Genomic DNA, 19,726 nt, shown 5'->3' with positions numbered 1-19,726 from the left:
AAATGTACCAAAAAATACTTTTCGTATTGATGGTTACGCCCAGTTACCGGTACGTGCTGTGTTAATATGAATTAACTATAGACAATAGCCACATCTACTTTTTGAATGATGGGAGATGCAGTTACACAACAAGTTGTAATATTAGTCATATTTTATATCTACACAACGTACAAAACATGGGTAGCTAGTTGGAAAAACCAGCGTATCGAATCACTTTTGACTTTGAAACTCGGCGAAAACCATAGTAAATGAAAAGCTCAACTTTTTACCACCGTCCACCGATGACACAGACAGAAGGTAAGAGTTCGAAACTTGTATAAAAAGTTGAACCGACAGTGTAAAAGTTGGGACGGAAACGTTTCCGGCTAAAGTTTGCATGTATTGTTCCGAACGTGCATCCAGCCTGCACCACCACCACCACCCCCACCCCACCCACAACCCTTCGTTGCATTCGTTTTTGTTTTATATTATTTATTTACATGATACGGTAACAAAGTACCTATGCACGTCGGAGCTTTTCAGATATCGAACATTGTTTTAGGTACTCTCTCTACGTGCACTCTCGTAGCACGTAGAGGTACTCGTACTACGGAAATTGACCGCATGTTCCCGAAATATGTGATGCACCCCGATTGCACAGGTCAACCTCCATAGCTTTGCATTATCTACACTTGAATACGTGTAAGCCAATGATTCGGCGTACAGTGAAAATCCACTAACTGCATGGAGCCGTTTAACTTTTATGTAATAGTAAAAATAATATTTAAATAATAAATAGTAGTAATAATAATGAATCAATTTAATATCTATTTATAGCGATCGGTGAAGTAGCTCCATCCACCGAACATACAGAGATGAAAGAAAATCAAAAGATGCGGCAGCAAGCAAACAATTTGGCGATACAAATATCCGACGACGTAGGGAGGCCGCTCTCATCCTGAGAATGGCCTCAAAGTGAGGCACGTGCCCTTCTACAAACATCTGCGACGCACTGCAATCCCTTGTTGTATTGTATCTTTATCCTCGTCATTAATGATCAGAGACCGGCCGACAAGTTTCCATTGCCTATTGCTAGTAATTAATCTTGAGAATGAAAATTTGAAATACCAGGATTTTTAAATACGTAAATGTAGAATTATATGCCAATAAATTGTATAATGATATCTGCCTTCTTAAAAATATCATTCCCTCATCAAAATAGCTTGATTTGCCTGCCGATAAAAAATGTATAAATATATTTTCATCCAATGTTTTTACCGAATATTAGTATTTTGTATAATTTCGAAATTTAAAATTTGATTTTTTAATAATAATAACACTGTTCGACAAATGACGACTTTTTTGGTTCAGTGACGAGATATGACATTTCTTATAGATCTATGCCCAGTGAACACGAATCTGGTAATAAAAAATGTTGATTGACTCGAGATTCGGAGATACATACGTATTTTTACATATACATACGTATGTATACATATACATACGTATGTATATGTATTTTTTAAATCGCGCGATTTTTCTATATCTTGGTGTTGTTCGGTCGATGTCTCAAAATCTGTCAATTTCCTGTTCAAAATGAATATTGGAATCTATAGTCGGATATTTTATATTTCATTTATAGTACTTTTCAACTTTTAAATCTCTCTAAGTAGTAGTCCAGTTCAAATCAAAAGTCAAAAGAACGTATTTTCACTTGAGATTTTTCCCCACTGTTAATACTATTTTATATTGAGTATTTTCTATTGAAACATATTTATTGGGATAGTGTTCTGGCTACACTATTTTTTTTCGTTTAAAAGGGTTAATTGGAAGAGTGCTGAATTTTAAATCGGTAAAATTGCGAGCTAAAAGTTCGTACTAGTGGAGCACGGTTTTGTGTTGCACGATGACTCACTACGCTTGCGCTTAAGCAAACACAGCGTTATGACTATTATGAGTTATGATACAGAAGAAACAGCCTGTAAACAGTAAAAATGGCTAAGTTTTAAAACGATCGAAAGACTAGAAATAGATACTGAATCGATATCGAAGTGAAATAGGCTTGTAAAAATACCCCTTCATTTATATTGATCAATCTTTTGAAAAGACGATATGAACTAAAACGCCTTCCTTACTAAAATCATTGACTAATTACAATGTAGTCAGCGTCGTCAAAGAGTTAGTAGATACTTAGTCAGTCGGTGCAGATTAGGCGGATGTGTTTTAATCCAGCGCAAAATTTATGCGAGAGGAATGAGGAATGAAACCATTAGTATTCCTTGACGAGTTTGTCACCTGAGAGATTACACCGATCCGCCGCACAGCGATTAAACCCATTCGCAAAACAATAAAAACTTTCACGTCTCTTCCTAACCCTCCTCCCCTCCACCTTAACCCTCCCCTGTTCCCATAAAGGGATGGAAAGAAGTGAGGGTTGGATGCGAGGTGGTAGACACAGGTAGCAGCGATTTATGGCCAGCTAGCAAAGACAAATGAGAGCCGAACACAAGTTGCTCAAAGTAAGAAAGCTGAATTGGACTAGCTTCGATTAATGACTGCAAGCTTATCGCAGACTTATTCCTGTCCCCTCAATTTGACTGGTTCCCTAAGGAGCGTCTCCCGTTTCGGCGACAAAAAAATGTGTAAGGAGCCACTGTGCACCATGTAGCGTTTGAGGGGAAGTTTACAAATACTCGGCGTCACCCAAGCCAAATTTATTTAAATTTCTCTGCAAACTTATTTATTTTACATATATAATATGTGTATATATCAGGAAAGTCTAAAAGGTAAACCCAATGCGCCTTCCTGGCCAGAAACATTATACATTTGAAACAAGTATAGTTAGTATTATACAAAGTAAATACATTTTGTACATTTGTACATTTGCAAATTTGTACATTTGCAGCATTTTATACAATTTAGCGAAATTCGAGATTGCTGAAAAGTCGAGTTTTTCGAAAAAATGTTTCAATTAGAACCGTTTCAATTAAAATCAGATAAATTGGCAAACTCTGATAGGAAACGATCAACCTGGTGTCATAAATCCGTGGGATTTGAACCCGTGACCACTCTGTTCAAAGCATTATATGCTTTAGTCTATTAGTCTATTCTGCTGGTTATTTTCAATAAACTTAATTCTCAAATTTGTATTTTTTTTCAAATACATTAAAAATATAATTAATTTAATATATGTATTTAATTGTTTAATATGAAAAAGTGGTTAAAATAAAATTACCGTTACAAATTTTTCATATGGCGGACGTAAGCAATTTCGATTAATAATGATTAAAAGAAGGCCTTACGAAGAATCGACGCTAGCTTAGTGGTCTAACTCTTTGAAATCAAGTAAACCTAGATATGTACATATGTATGTATGTATATACCGGATATTTGGGTGACGCGAGTTCGACTAAAATTATACAAAGTATAGGCTTTTTATCAATTTATGTTTGTCGAGCGTTATCAGCACTATAGCACTATAAGAGTTGTATAGAAATCTTCAAAGAACATAAAATTTGAATTTGTCTTAGTTCTTAACATTAATGAATTTGGTCTACAGTGCAGTGCGTGAGCAAAGTATGAATAATTTATTTCACATATGGGGGGCTAGTGTCGATTCTTCAATTGGGGCACTCGACTCGTCTGGGAGAGATTAGGTCCAGACAACGTCCCTGGGGGACTTCGTGCTCTATCTGGGAACTGCATCGCTGTATGCGGTGTGCAAAAGTCTACTGAAAATATGGACTTCTTCAGCGCTAGCCAATTTTTCAGCCAAATTATTGGCTTTGCGGCCAGCCACTCGACACGTGAAAATTATCGAGCTTACTAAGCGTTTCGACATCGGATTGTACGTACGTATAGGAAGATTCTTATTTTAATGTAAGATAATAGACAGGCGTCGGAAACCAATAGTTCTGGAACGGACGTTAACGATGACAGGTGTCAGGTGAGGGCCGGACGTTCGGAAATGCTAATGTCGTCCCTCATCCGGATGGGAGCAGGGGAGATCAATCGGTTTGCGGAAAATCGAAGCTTTGATTTGACAACGATAGCATTATTTAGATATAAAAAAGTTGTATAAAAGCTGTTTTTGTATGATTGTAATAGTTCTATCCGTGAGAATGACCTCATTCAGTCTATTCAAAACGATTCTGTATATGGGTATTTCCATATACGAAGCCATGTCAAAAGCATCAAAAGAAATTATTTACAAAAAGGTAGTCTAAAAAGTTTGGTAATCCAAGTGACAGTATTAAGGTCTGTTCATACTTAACAGCACTGCACGGCTTCAGCACTGCACGACTCCGTTTCAAATATGTCATTTCATTACATTTCTATTCATATCTACCTACACGTCGCGGTCACGTCACGTTTACAGCAATTTGGCCGAGTGCAAGGCAAAATCGGCTTACTTATACATTAGAGGCCATGACGATACGGCGCAATATTGCTTACGTCGTATTGTCGAGTACTTGCAATATGAATGCATACACGTGCATTCGTAGCTACGCGTCAGAATACAGTCAGCAAGTCAGCAAAAATGTTTCGACGTTTATCGAACGAAAAATGATGTATAATCGCGCTGTTGTTGGAAGAAGAAGCTCAAGAAGGCGATAAAAAGAAACGAAAGCGTTTTGATGTGCATCCCATGTTAAAAAATAGAAAAACCGAAGGAGAGTTTTGGACACTGTATAAGGAGCTTGTGGATGATGGACAAAATTTTTTTAAATATTTCCGTAAAAAATTATTTTTTTTTTAAATATTTGCGCCAAAACCATGTCGAAAGATTGAACATCTGTCAACTGTCACTATCGATAATTGCTCCAAAACAGCAAAGCGGCTGACTCATGGCACGCAATTCGCGTGTATATTTCCACGATGGCCAAAAAAACGGGTACGATACGTTGACGGATGTTGCTGTAAGGTATGAACAGGAAATGTCGGGTACTGCTGTAAGCCTGCCGTGGCGTAAACGTGACGGTTGGTATGAATATACCCATACAAAATGTACCAAAGAATACTTTTCGTACGGCCGGATACCTGCTGAAGTCGGTACGTGCTGACTAGGTATGAACAGACCTTTATAGGTAAAACGGCAGCTATCACAGGAAGCACTTTACAATGGTGACAATGTCCAAAAGTTCTCAACTATGTGTATTAATAAAAAAACAATGATAATTGATTCGTTTATATGTATGTATGTACATACTAGCTGTACCCGGCATGCGTTGCAATGCCAGAATAAGGCATGCAATTCCCGTTCCCGTTTCATGTGATGGTTGGAGCCAACTAACTCAACTAACGTCTCTTCAATTGCTAACGTGGTTACCAATGAACACATTTCCTTGATTACACAATGGCGCGTCAGTAAATCGTAATTACGAATATTATTATTAAGAGGTTTTTTCTCGTTGTATTTTCACAGTAAGATTCCCCGACATGCATACAATAAATCCTGAAAGTTCCATCGTAATCGGTTGAGTTGTTTAGGAGCCTATACGAGACAGAAACACATACAGATAAACAGACAAACAGCCAAACAGATATATACTCGTACATACCATTAGCGTGTGGTGAAATTCTCTCTCTTTTTGTCGTACAGCCTTACTTAATGTGCGTGAGGAGGATACAAGGGGAACAGCCTGTTTCTCTTGTATCCTGCTCACGCACATTAAGTAAGGCTGTACGACAAAAAGAGAGAGAATTTCAACGCACGCCACTGATACATACATACATACATAGGTCTGTCAGGTTGAAGAACTTTGAAACTCCTTCTGGCGAGGACTTATGGGTGAGAGTTGATTTTGTATTTGCGAGAGTTTTTATTTGTGTTGTTTACATTCCGCCCGCTGCGAAAGACGATGTATATGAGTTATTGTTTGCAAATATGATGAATGTACGTGATTTCATAAATGAACGTGACATATTATTAATAATGGGTGATTTTAATATGCCTAGTGCCAATATTCATGTCCGCAATAAATTTAATTTTGTTATTTCCTATTGCGACCTAGTACAGGTTGGTTCACCCATTAGTCCAAGTAAGCTTGATATTATGTTGGTGAATGAATCCAATGTGTCAGCAACGATGATCCTATGCCCAAAAGGAACTGCGATCATCCCTGAGGACCTATATCATGATGCATTACAAATTGAGCTTCTGTTTTTGTCTTCTGTGAGACCTGTTTCAGCTTGTTCATCTGTTGGGATTCCTTCATCACGGTGGAATTTTGCTCGCGTTGATTCTGAATTGGTTTATAATGAGGTTCGTTCTATGGACTGGCGCCAAATGTACCTCATGAATACTGGTGATGCTGTTGAATTTTTGTATAACACACTATATAATATTTTTGACAGTTATGTTCCTCGGTTCATCAGTTATCCTAATTTAGAACTACATCGTCGGGTTTTTCCACCGTGGTTTGGGTCCAAACTTATAACTGATGTTCGTGCAAAATGGTTGTCTCATAGAAGATGGAAACGTAGCCAATCATTTCGTGACTATGAGAAATTTCGGATTCTTAGGAAGATCGTGAAACGTGGTGTGAGTGAGCGTTATACCCTCTATCTCAAAGAGATGGAGAGTGCTATCGCTAGTAATCCTCACCACTTTTTCAGATTTATTAAGAGTAAGCATATTTCACATGGCCTTGAGCATTCGTTCTCATTTAATAATAAAAGTTGTGTCGGTCCTGAGATCGCTAAAGCTTTTGCTAGTTTTTTTAGCTCTGTATTTGATCAGAGATCACCATCCCTTGATGCTAATTTGGCTTCCCAAATTGGTACTGAAGGTGTTATTATAGACATTTCGCGGGTCTCGCTTGGAGATGTTAGGATAGCAATTTTGAAGCTGAAAGGGTCTGTTGGGCCTGACGGTGTGCCCCCTGACGTATTAAAGGCATGCTGTAATTCGCTCTTAGAGCCTCTTCAGTTTATTTTTAACCTTATTCTGGATTCTGGTAATTATCCTGAAAAATGGAAATTATCTAGAGTCATTCCCATTCATAAAAGTGGCTCTAAAAATGAGGTTGAAAATTACAGACCTATTGCTATCATCTCGGCTATTCCCAAAATTTTCGATAATATCCTTCACCGTTTGATTCTTTCGCAGTTCAAAAGATTGTTGTGTGATGAGCAGCATGGTTTTTCACCATGTCGTTCCACTACCACTAATCTTGCCTGCTTTTCATATTATACCATGTCTAAAGTTGACCGTGGACAACAAGTTGATGTAGCCTACTTTGACTTTCGAAAAGCATTTGATCTTGTCAACAATGACGCTCTTATGATCAGATTAGCTGAAGTGGGCTTTTCTCCACGTCTTCTTAAACTCTTTGCTTCTTATCTTAGTGATAGGAAGCAATTTGTTAGATATGGTATTTATGAATCTCCTTCATTTTTTACGCGATCTGGTGTAACTCAGGGGTCCACCTTAGGCCCTTTACTATTTACAATAGTCATTAATAACCTCCCAAAAGTACTACGCAATGCTTCATGTCTCTTGTTTGCTGACGACGTTAAACTATTCTTTGCTGTTAAGGATGAGAGGCAAGCCTCTCTCCTTCAAGCTGATATTAACGCTGTTTTAGAGTTCAGTTCCAGTTTAGGGCTTGAACTGAATACTAGTAAATGTGCTATTATGAGTTATGGACGTGCGAATTCGCTCTATTGTCACGGATATTCCATTGGATCCGTATTGTTGAAGCGCGTGGAATCAATGGTCGACTTGGGTATCACTTTTGATCCTCAATTCACCTTTCACAACCACATCAAGACAATCGCTGACGTTTCCTTTCGTCGACTTGGATTTGTCTTGAGATATGCTAGATTATTCTCCAACCCCTTGTCTTCTCGCTTGCTTTTCAACTCGCTTGTTAGAAGTAAGCTAGAGTATAATGCAATTGTGTGGAATCCGCACGAAGCAAACTACTCTCTTATTATAGAAAAAGTGCAAAAAGCATTTCTTCGTTTTCTTTATAAGAAAGAGTATGGGTACTACCCATATCTCTATCCTACTCCTTTCCTTTTGGGCATGCTTGGGTATAATTCCCTTGAACTTCGGAGAAACTTCTCGTTAATTCGTTTCGTTCTCCAGCTATTGCGTGGTAATACGTCATGCCCGTTGTTGCTGGAACAGTTGGGACTTTATGTCCCTAATAATTATGTGCGTGGTAGACATCATCATTTAATGGTTGTACCTGCTGCTCGCACAGTTCTTTTTCGAATGGCTCCTATTCCAAGAGCTATTCGACTTCTCAATGAAATCGTTGCTGCTGTCCCTGAATGTGATATTTTCCACCTTGGGGAGCGTAGATTGTCGGATATTATCTTAACATATATATCTGGTAACCTGCGCTCATCATTACTTTCTTAATTTGAATGTGATGAATGAGTGGAATCTTAATCTACTCTCTTCCATTTGGGCCTCGCTGTGATTTTATTTTTTATTCATATTTTGTTTTATTTTATTTTATTTTTTCTTTCTCTTTTGTACATTTTTATATACTATTTTAATTTTGATCAGTGTAAACAAAGAATGGGATTTATGGATTTTATTTTTAATTTTTACACTTTTGTTATTTTTTTTTTCTCTCTGAATGATGTATTATTTTCCTTTTGTTACTTTTTTTGTAATTTTATTTTACCATGTTTTCTGCTTTTGCTTTTTTCCTTTATTTACAGTTTACTTGTTTTTATATCATGTTTTTATATATTTTTCAAATGTAGGCCATTGTGGCGCATTAGGTTCTTCCTGTAATGCCACAATGGTCCAAAACTATTAAATAAATAAATAAATAAATAAATAAATAAATGTTATACGAACTCTAATTGACCGGCTTGTTCGCCAGTGCCTTGTGCAAACATATTCTATATTCATATATAATGTGTTAACTAAAAGCATAGAGCAGTGGTTAGCGTGTAATGCTTTCAACTAAGTAGTCATGGGCTAAATCCGTGGCAGACCTTGGATATGTAACTTTAGGTCGATCGTTTCTTATCAGAGTTTGCCAATTTATCTGATTTTATTGAAACGGTTCCAACAAATTGGCAACCTTGTCCTATTTTTCGCGAAAATTCCAGTTTTCAGCATCTCCAATTTGTTGATTTATAAAATGCTGCAAAAATATTTATCACATTTATCCATAAATGTATCTATGATGCTCTATAAATTGTTTATTGAAATTGAAAACGCAATGCGATTTATGTATGTACCTAGTATATATATATATATATATATATATATATATATATATATATATATATATATATATATATATATATATATATATATATATATAAATATGTATATATTTTTTATAAGCCAATGTATCTGATTTCATTGTGGAAACGGTTCTTCCATCAAATTGGCAAAAATCATCCTACCCGTTGTCACAAATATCTGAATTTGATTTATAATATGAAAAATTTATGTCCATAGATGTCTCTATGGATTAATTAATTAATTGATTGATTGTTAATTTCGAGCTCTTCAGCTTCCCGAAATACAGCGATTTATGTAATAAAAAAGCTGCAATGTTTGTAATTAATTGTCTAGAAAGGCGCATTGGGGTTTACCTGTTAGGTTTTCATGTTATATATCTATGTAAAATAAAATATAAAATAACAATTGAAAATAATTGCATGCTATCGAAAGGAAAAATGACTTTGGAACATAACATTGGATTTATCTAATATATATGTAATTTCGAAAGATACTTTGTATGTAAATATTTTTGGTTGGATAATGGTTGGGAATTTCGAAAACAAGTCAAAATTTCCATGACGACATTGGGATGGGGGGCGCCGGGGGCGAATGGCGCCGGGGGAGCCGCTGGATTTTGGTATAATATATAATACATCTAATATATAATTTCGAAAGAGACTTTGTATGTTTGTAACTATATCGAAAATAAGTCAGTTTCGATTGGTTGAATTTTTTTTTCGATTCAAATAAATTTAATAATTTAATTTATTAAACAAATGAATATTTACTATTAGATTCGCCATTAATATATTACAAATACTGAGCGAAGTCGGGTAAAACAACTAATTACTTATAAAAACAAATAATATCCCGGTCATAATAGTGGGTCAAACCAAGACATTTGCTTCATCAATACTACGCCTAGGATTACCTACAATTTTCCCCAGATACACCCCACCATCCCATTCCAAATTACCCCCTCAAACTTACATCCCCCACCCCGTCCCCGGCAAGGTGACAATAACAAAACGAGCCGTCGAATCGAAAAACAATTCGGATTGAGGGCTATATAGCAGGTGTGGGACGATGAAGGGGGTGGACTCCGCATAATCTGTCACCTGTCCCCGGTGCCGATATGCAAATCGCCCCCGGGGGCTTTATTGGAGCCCCGCCGCTGGAGCCGCCGCCCCATTTGTCCGCGACCCCGCCGACGGAATACCAACGAGACACCCCCTCTCACCCTCAAAACCATTCCTCTCAAGAACCTGAGAAGACCTCACTCTCAAGATGCTACTATGATAATTTTATACGGTAAAAAAAGAGCAGTCATATTGAGAGATTCAATTTGAACGAAAAAAGGTTGAGTATATGTAGACGTATTTTGTAATTTATTTCGTCGGCGATAGATGTCGCTGTTGTTGTTGGGAAATCGTCAATTTTTCACGTTGGACGTCTATTGGAAAGCTCAGTGTGTGCGAATTTGTCTTTTAAATTGTACTACATATATTTATAATATAGTCCAGAATTTCCTAACTACATATGTACATATGTATTCGTATATTCTTGTTGAGTTCCATATACAATAATCTAACATATAAAACACCAAAGTTTGTTCGTATGTATGTACATATGTACGTATTTTTCGTCAATTTAATTAATAGTCGACAGTCTGTTGTTCTGAAGTCATCGAACAAATAATTCGCTTTTTTCCGATTTAAAGGATTTGAAGTTCCCGGGGGCCCAGACGCCGAAGGCGGAGCCCTATATATATTTTTTATAAGAGACTTACTATATATGTTTATTTGTTCGTGACAGTCAATTTAATAAAAAAAAACAAATGAGTATTCAAATAAATTTTATATAAAATAAAATTATTCAAATAAATTTAATAAATTTTTACTATGTTAATTTTTAAGCGGTTTATATCACAAATACCGAGCAAAGCCGGGTAATACAGCTAGTATTTACATAAATAGTATAACAAATAGTTTATAACGTACATATGTACATTGTATGAGCCGTTATATTGGAAAGTGGCGGAAGTCCAATTTTCAGATCCAAAAAAACTATTTCTGTTTGACTTAATTCACAAATTGTTATTTTATTCGATATGTCCAGAATTTCAGAATTAATATAGACCACTTAAATATATAATTAAATATTCTTAAGCACAAAAAAAATATTTAATATTTTGCGAGATATTTGTTTTATAGTATGTGCGACTTTATTCAGCTAGATCTAGGGATTGTAATATCTGTGTACCGGTATACCGGTAAATCGAAAAAAAATTGCCATTGGTAAATGCCATTGATGTATAATACACTAGATCCGCCCTGACGTCTTATACTGGTCTCCCTTTTGGCGCATGCAAAATACATGGCGCATGCACAGTTTCTCTCAATAGGTAGGTGTCAACCGCTGCGTCATAGGAAAAAAAAACATTTTTTTCCCAACTTCCCCGCTAGTTAAACCCCCCGCACCCCTCAGTTAGTGAAGACAAGATCTCCGACCAAAATCACACGTCAGGGCCCATCTATGTGTATTATACATCAATGGTAAATGCCAGTAAATTTTAAAATTTACCGGTAATTATCGGAAACTTTTTATCGTGAATTAAGTACATTTATAAAGGCATAATATTCTATTAAAAATTAACGAAATTGTTTTAATGCAAGGAGATTTAAAAAATAAATATTAGAACTATGTATGATAAGTTCATAAAAATGCAAGAGTTCGCGCCGTGAACACTGGCTTTGTTTTATTTTATTACAATACATAATATTTGTTTATTTATTTTATTAAAATACACATTATATTTTATATTGAAAACCCCTGTCGACTGCATCTGTAGAAAAATATATGCCAATAGGATAATACTGTAAAAATGGACTACGACCAAAAAGAGCCCGCGTGGCGTACACTGATCTACGGTCCAAGTTAAAAGTACCGCACAAGTGTGACGTCACTTCAGAACATGACACAAGTGGATGGCTCGCAGACTCGTCGACTAGACTCAAGTAACAAGTGAACATTCACAAGATACAATATAACTTTACGACTTTCACTTTCAACTTGTATGCAGTAATATGAAGCACCGGAAAAAATGTTCATTGGTTAAACTTTTTCCAAAAGACTGACAATTTTTAAATGACTTCAACAGAGGCGGGGCTAAGTCGCGCAAAGCCGCCCGGAATCGGTAGACAAATATGAAACGGATAGGTATAACGTGTAGGTTGGTCCATTAATCCCATCACGTTTGGGTGGGGTCGGATCGGACCCCACGCGTCGAGACATCCCTTTATAACCTACGACAGGAGGGTTACCCTACCGATGTTTGTGCACGTCGCGGCTGCAAACTTAGAGCAATCCACCCCCCCAACTCCCACCCGACTGTCCTAAGCCACTGTCCCACCCCCTCCCCATCCCATCTTAAAATGTTTCCTTTCAATAATTTCGCTATAAAGTCTACACTTCAGGCTGGAAAGTTTCCAGTCTCGAGAATTGAATTTGAAGTATGATGTTCGTACTTGTAGTTTATTTGACCGCTAAGGTCATGTTCAGTCTATGGCATGTGTATATGTGTATAGATAATATCGCGTTGCAAATTCGAACCAGTTTGGTTTTGATTTCATTTCAATTCGATTAGGCTTGTTATGATGCAATTTTACATACAAGTGACGTACATACCATACGACTTTACTTTAAAATGCTCATGCCAATGGAGTCTATCCACTTTTAAATGTATGTACCTACTAGAGCTTCCAAGCCAGTTAAAACTGAAACGAATAAAACAGCTTTTTGATTATTATTCAAAGAACCAAAACTGTTTTTTTTGGCTTGATTAACCTGATTTTTAAATATTTTTTTTCTCAAAACTTACAATTATGATTTTCAAATTTCTTTGAAAGAACAAAAAAAAATTAGCATATCCAGGCTTTCTTAGGGAATAGGCGTATATTTCTTTGAACAACAAAAAAAAGGACAGCAATTAGCGGTTGATTTGAGATTCAGTAATGGGCGAGGATTAGGGATCCCAATCGAATATTCGAGTATTCGAATGAATCGTCTGATTTTTCAGCCATTCGTTATTTGAATATTTCATCAACTATTTGAATATTATTCGTGTATATACTTTTATATAAACTAAATATACAAAATCAACATGAAAAAAGTGATGACGAAGAAGCCGACGATAATGAAGATGATGAAATATATAATAAGGATAATTGTGATAAAAATGAAGATAATGAAGAAGATGAAATGTCTACATGTGAAGAAACGGATTTTTATTCATTAAATACGGGAATTTTTGAAGAAAATCACTTTTCGATCGATAATAATCTCTACGAAATTTTAGAAAACATTAGAAAAATAATACGAATAGATAAGAATTCACCGGTGAAATATAAATTTTTACAAGAAATCATAATGAAAAAAGAAAATACAAAATTTAAATTATTATTGGCTGTAATGTAAACACGAGATGGAATTCAATGGCAACTAAAATAAGAAGATTAATTCAAATTTGTGTTTGGTACATATGTAATTAGTTTTTTTTAATTTTTGAATATATTCGAATATTCGAATAGCTCTTGATTTACTATTCGATATTCGAATAGTTGAAGTAGACGAATATAAAAACTAGCGAGGATCAGGTCATAAACCAATAAAATATTATTGAAAGTAGTTTCAATAAATTTAACAAGGCCACGGCAGAGAGAAATTTTTCGAAGGACGCAAAGACTCGAGGGGCGATTCAAACGAGAAGTAAAACTTTCTTACAACGAAAGATACAACAAGAAAATTAATTTTCCAAACTTCATCCAGACAAATAAAAAAACTGCTTAGCTAGAAATTCAAGATATGTATACTATTAATGCAATTCATAAAAAAATATATGAATAATATAATTTTCCGATTACATTATTAAAATCGGAAATTGGTTTATTCATTTTATAATTTTATGGGGTTGTGGCTCGCCGGCCTTCGAACAATTGCTGATCCAACCTACCGGTCGAAACTGTTTGGAGACCCCTGAATAAACAATAATTTATAAAGGTTACGTTCAAAGCTTATATCTATTTTGAAATGAACTACTGTTGATTTATGTCGAAAGGAGCCGAAATCCAAAAGTTATCTTAACAAATTTCTATAAAGAATCTTAGTTTTCTGAAGCCCGTATAAACCGGTTGACCGGCTGTTGTTTGCAGCAACAAAAACCGAAAACTGGGTTTTTTCAGGCGGTTTTTTGGAAACTCTAGTACCTATAGTTTCGACAAATTTCAAAACATTTGATAGTGTTTCAAATAACCAAGACGATACAGATTGACGAATAGACGAATAGACAGATAGATAAACGGATAAATAAATATTCAAAGTTGGGATCGTAACCAATTTCCTCAATGGTTTCGGTGACGTCATAAACATGGCGTGTTTTGGCGAGCTATCGCACCCCCGTGAACCCGGGCATAAAATAAAACTTTCCTCCATTGCCGTCACAATCGTCACACGTCTTACCTTTTCGATTTTATCGACGGGGTGAAAAGTGGGAGGGTGGGGAGGGGGGAGGGATGAAAACGATAACGGTTTTCGCGAAAGCCGTGCGAAAACAAACCCCGATGCAAATACGGCCATGGTCGACGATCAATTATTCGAGACTATCGGAAACGCCCTTTTTGAGTTCGGCCCTATTATAATAATGCACGCCAATAAAGGTAACGAACGGCCGTAAACTTGTTTATCTCTCCAGAGCCATTTTTACCGCGAAAAAAAATCTGAAAGAAAGCTAGCAGGGGGATGTTTTTTTGTGTCGGCTGCTTGCGTCTTTTATTTTTATTTTATATTATTTCGATTGTACAGTATGCAACGAGTTGATAGTCTACGTCTGGAATATTGAATAGGATTATTTCTGTACAGCCAAATCTACATACAAATATATACAAAGACTTTGTATGTGAGGTTTGTTGGGGACAACGAAAACAAACCAATATTTCTATGACAACGATATCAATGTAATAAAAAAACAAATGAATGTTTACTATTAGATTAGCCATTTTTAAGCTGTTTATATTAATAAAAAAACCGAGCGAAGCCGGTTAAAATCACTAATATATTATATTTTTTTTCATTGTGTCGCGTTATCATTTCGTCGTAGACGTTGTGTAAACTGTAAACTGGAATCACAGATGAAGCGATATGTCGGTCGTAGAGGTCGCTACCTAAAATATTTGTGTCGTTTTTAGCGATTATACCAATGGAATGTAGTTCGGAGAATAGTCTTCAGATAGTTTTGTTGTCAAATTCCACTTTGAATTACAGTTTAATTATCCTTTTTTTTAGTCTTTTAAAGATCACTATCTATTTCAATTTTCGCTGCGAAAAATCATCGTGATAAATTGTACAATCCGCCCATTTAATGGCCTTAACTCAAAATTTTAAAATCTTACAGTCAAAATAATTATTTTGTTTGAAATGTGTAAAATGTATGAAATTAATCGTCATACATTTTACACATTTCAAAATCTTATAATTAATTGTCTAGATCGTGAATGGCGAACTTAAGGCATGCGTGCCAAAGGTGGCACGTACAAAAAATTATCTGGCACGCGAATGATTTACAATTTTGTCTTTAGACATCTTAAGCTTTTTAAAAAAACCAGCGAAGGCAATACAATCGATTTTTCGTCTACAAATGCTTGTCAGTCTGAACAAATCATTTTCTGAAATGATTTTTTTAAAATCCAGCTTAAAAAATAATGAATTCAGTAATGCATATTGTTAAGTCACAAAATATGAAACAGATATATGTACATACATATATAAAGAATTTGACTTTAAATCAACACCAGCAAATATCACATTAAATAAAATTGTTGTGCTTTTTATTAAATGTTTTTATTAAAATTTGAAGTTTTAGATTAAAAAATCTTTTTTATATTAAATTTTCATATGTGTTAGTAATAAGTGTACTTTTTTCCTTAATTAAAAATTCATTGGCACGCCTGACGTAAATAAATATAATGAAATTTTGGTACGCAAACGTAAAAAAATTCGCTATCAGTGGTAACAAGATTCTCTACAACTATTTTAGATAAGCTTTAGATGTAAAAAATGTGTATTAAAATTAAATGAATTTTCAAGTAGGTTAAACTTCCCAAGCAGTATAAAATAAATCGCCTTTTATTATTTCGAACAGACGACAGATTTATCAACATAATAAAGTTACACAGAAACACCATCCATTAGAATCAACTACATAATACACAAATAAATCAATGTAACAATATACAACAAAAACACACCTCAGAGCGTTTAAACTACCCATTTTAAAGTGGTTTCAAATTAATATACATACACCCAAGTCAACTCAAAACAATCCGAAAGATGGAGGGTGAGTTTGGCGTCGATCACAAAGTTTTTCGACAGACAGGTGATTTAATACGGCTTTTGTTTTACGCTCCTTATTTATTTATACGTCGAGACAGGGGTTGTAAATTCGCCAGGTAATGGGTCGCACGTACGTGCGTACGTACGCCAGATTTTCAGTTGATAAGGAAGCGAGTGGCAAAAACAAACCGGGTCGTAAATTTGACGACGTTTTTGCCGAAAGATGGCGGTGCGAACGGTGGCGCACCCCCGCGGGAAAAAGGGGAAGCTTCGACATCTCTTATGCGCCTATCTTTACGGTCCACGGTCAGGTGGGGATGCAGGCCTCTCCACTCGTATAATTCGGGATTACGACCGACCATTTTTACAATTTCGACCCTCGACGAGGTGTAGAAATATTTATGAGGTGTTGACTCTGTTGAGGTTTGGTCTTTGGGGTGGGTTTTAGTATTATTCACGTTTAGTGTACTGTCGTTATGAATCGAGATAGAATATAAACTGAAAATAATATGTTTGTATTTTATTGTGTATTTTAAATCAATGCAATCGATTCACATTATCTTAATTTTTGAGATAATTTGAGATAATAAATTGAGTGGCCAATTTCACAGGACTCAAAATGGGACGCTCCTCAAAAAAGAATCAAAATTATTTCAAGGAATTGTATTCGTTTAAATATTATGTACAATTTTCGTGTAAAAATAAAATAGAAACAAGAGAAAAAAAAAATGATGATTTTTTGATGAATAAAGCAGATTTTTTTTTTCTTAAAAGTGTAATATTCAAAAAAATTTCCAAAAAGATATTCTCGGTTTATTTTAATTAATTAAATGCAACTGTAAACTTTTAATTCTTTAATTTTAATTTTTTCTTTTGTTCAGTAATACATAAATAATTTTTATGAGAAGAAATGAAAGATATAAAATTGAATATAATATAATATTGTATTTTACGGTTATTTAAAACTCATTATGATGAAAATTATAGCACAAAGCGATTTTATTTTCGGAAACATGTAAAATCAGTCTGAAAATAAAATATGTATTTATATAATAATATTTATTTTTGGGAAATAAATTGATTTATTAAAATGTTGAATCAGTCAGTGCATCAGTCAGTAGACGGACCAAACGATGTAAATAAATTTTATGAAAACGACGGGACGAACGCAAATCATGCAAAAATACGGGACCCTCCCAGCCAAAACGAGACGTATGGTCACCCTATCTATACGACGATATTCAACAAATTCTTAAAATATAATAATAAATAATACCAAGAATGTATGGAAACAATAAAAAAAATTATTGGTAAAAGTAAAAAATACATCCTTAAGGGCTGTTCTGTTCTTAAGCTCCAGGTAACCTGCAAGTACGGACAGTATTCTTTGGTACATTCTATATGGACGTATTCATACTCCATTTGCGCTTGTGCATTCACGCATTCATACGCGTCCATATAAAATATTGCTGCCGATACGTGCCAATTAGGTATGAACAGACCTTTATATGTTTGATATATGTATGTATGTAGGTTGGTGCAACGCGACACGACACAATGCGATGAGACATGACATGGAACTGATATTAATAACAGATGTTACGTTTTTTTCTCTTGGGATTATTATAGAAAAAATATTATATTTTAATAATATTTCAATTATTATTATAAAATTTTTATTATCTAATATATAATTTCGAAAGAGACTTAGTTCATTGGTTCGTAGACGACACGTTCGATTTTTTTTTTTTCAATTCAAAGAATTCAAAGTCTCTGTCACCGGATTCTGGTATACATATAATTTCGAAGGAGACAGTATATATGTTTGTTTGTTCGTGACAGTCAATTTAATAAAAAAACAAATGAGTATTCAAATAAATTTATATGAAATAAAAATGTTCAAATAAATTTAATAAAATTTTTACTATTAGATTAGTCATGTTGAAGCGGTTTATATTACAAATACCGAGCGAAGCCGGGTAAAACCACTAGTTGTACATAAATACCTATTGAAAATATAGAATTTAATTTTCATAATAAAAAAATAGGTAGTTAGATTTGAAGCTAAAAGTCTTGAAGTGAAACGATCTTATAAAATAATGGGTACGAAAAACTACTCGACTACTCATAAGAGGGTGAAATTTTCTAAGATTTTCATCGACACTTTGAAAGTGGGTATCACGAGCGATTTTCACACGGAAAAATCTCTCGACGTTTCCCAATAAAAAAAGAAAACATTTGTCATCGTTCAAAAGCACAAAGATATTCGAAAGAGAGAGAGAGAATGGGGAGGAAGGGGAGGAGTGAAACTTTGACCGTTTTGCCCGATTTAATAATTCACAGGCGTTGACGATTTGTTTTTTCGCGTAGCTGTCCAGTGGTTCGTGGAAAATCTGCTCGGTGGAAAATTAATGTTCGGAAAACTTTTCACAAACTCCCCATCTCTCCTTCCGCCCGTGGATTAAATGTTAACGCTGAACGTACCTCATAGGTTTCATCAGCGCCATGATGCCGTTTGGATACACGATGATTAATTTCAACTGGGTGCCACCTTCCTTTTGTTCTGCAAAAACAAAATAAATTACATCAGTACAGTCGGGTGAAAATGTTTGCAGATGACATTTGATTAATAGACAAAATCAACAAACTGAAATTATAATATACCAATGACATCACAAACATACATTCGTAATGTCAACATCCAATATTGAATGTTTCTGTTATACTCCATTTAAATATATTATACATATCAATGGATTGGTGCACAGATATTGTATGTCCTTTTTTTAATTTGTATCGAATTTTAAGTTTGTATATATATATATATATGCTGGAATAATTTAGGTATCAGTCAAAGGAGTGCAGTAGGGATTGCAATTACGGTCAAATTTTATAAACCGGTAAACGGTAATTAATTGTTTTTACTGCCGGTATACCGGTATTTACCGGTAAATGAAAAAAAAATCATGGATTATATCTACATATGTATGTATATGTGGTAACTTTTCCTAAAAACGTTAACTTAGATTGAATCATAAATAATAATAATTGCAGTGTCTTTGATTACCAAATAATTTTATAATAAAAGGAGCTGAGCTTGTTAGTTAGTAAACCTAAGTCGCCATCTAATCGGTGTCGTTTGAAGCAAATTTATGC

The 19,726-nt window shown here is 34.9% G+C and overlaps 1 protein-coding gene across 2 annotated transcripts in view; it reads right to left on the bottom strand.

Moving 5' to 3' along the window:
* LOC143913074 (extracellular serine/threonine protein CG31145) overlaps positions 1 to 19,726 on the bottom strand; it is a 149,425-nt gene that overhangs the window by 13,992 nt on the left and 115,707 nt on the right. For both annotated transcript variants that reach the window (XM_077432618.1, XM_077432619.1), the window contains one exon: positions 19,055 to 19,133. In XM_077432618.1, coding sequence (XP_077288744.1) covers positions 19,055 to 19,133 — 79 coding nt within the window. The remainder of the gene's footprint in view (positions 1 to 19,054; positions 19,134 to 19,726) is intronic.

The sequence above is a fragment of the Arctopsyche grandis genome, chromosome 6 (assembly GCF_051622035.1).
Source record: "Arctopsyche grandis isolate Sample6627 chromosome 6, ASM5162203v2, whole genome shotgun sequence".
NCBI lineage: Eukaryota > Metazoa > Arthropoda > Insecta > Trichoptera > Hydropsychidae > Arctopsyche > Arctopsyche grandis.
This window is presented reverse-complemented; position numbering and strand designations above follow the sequence as displayed.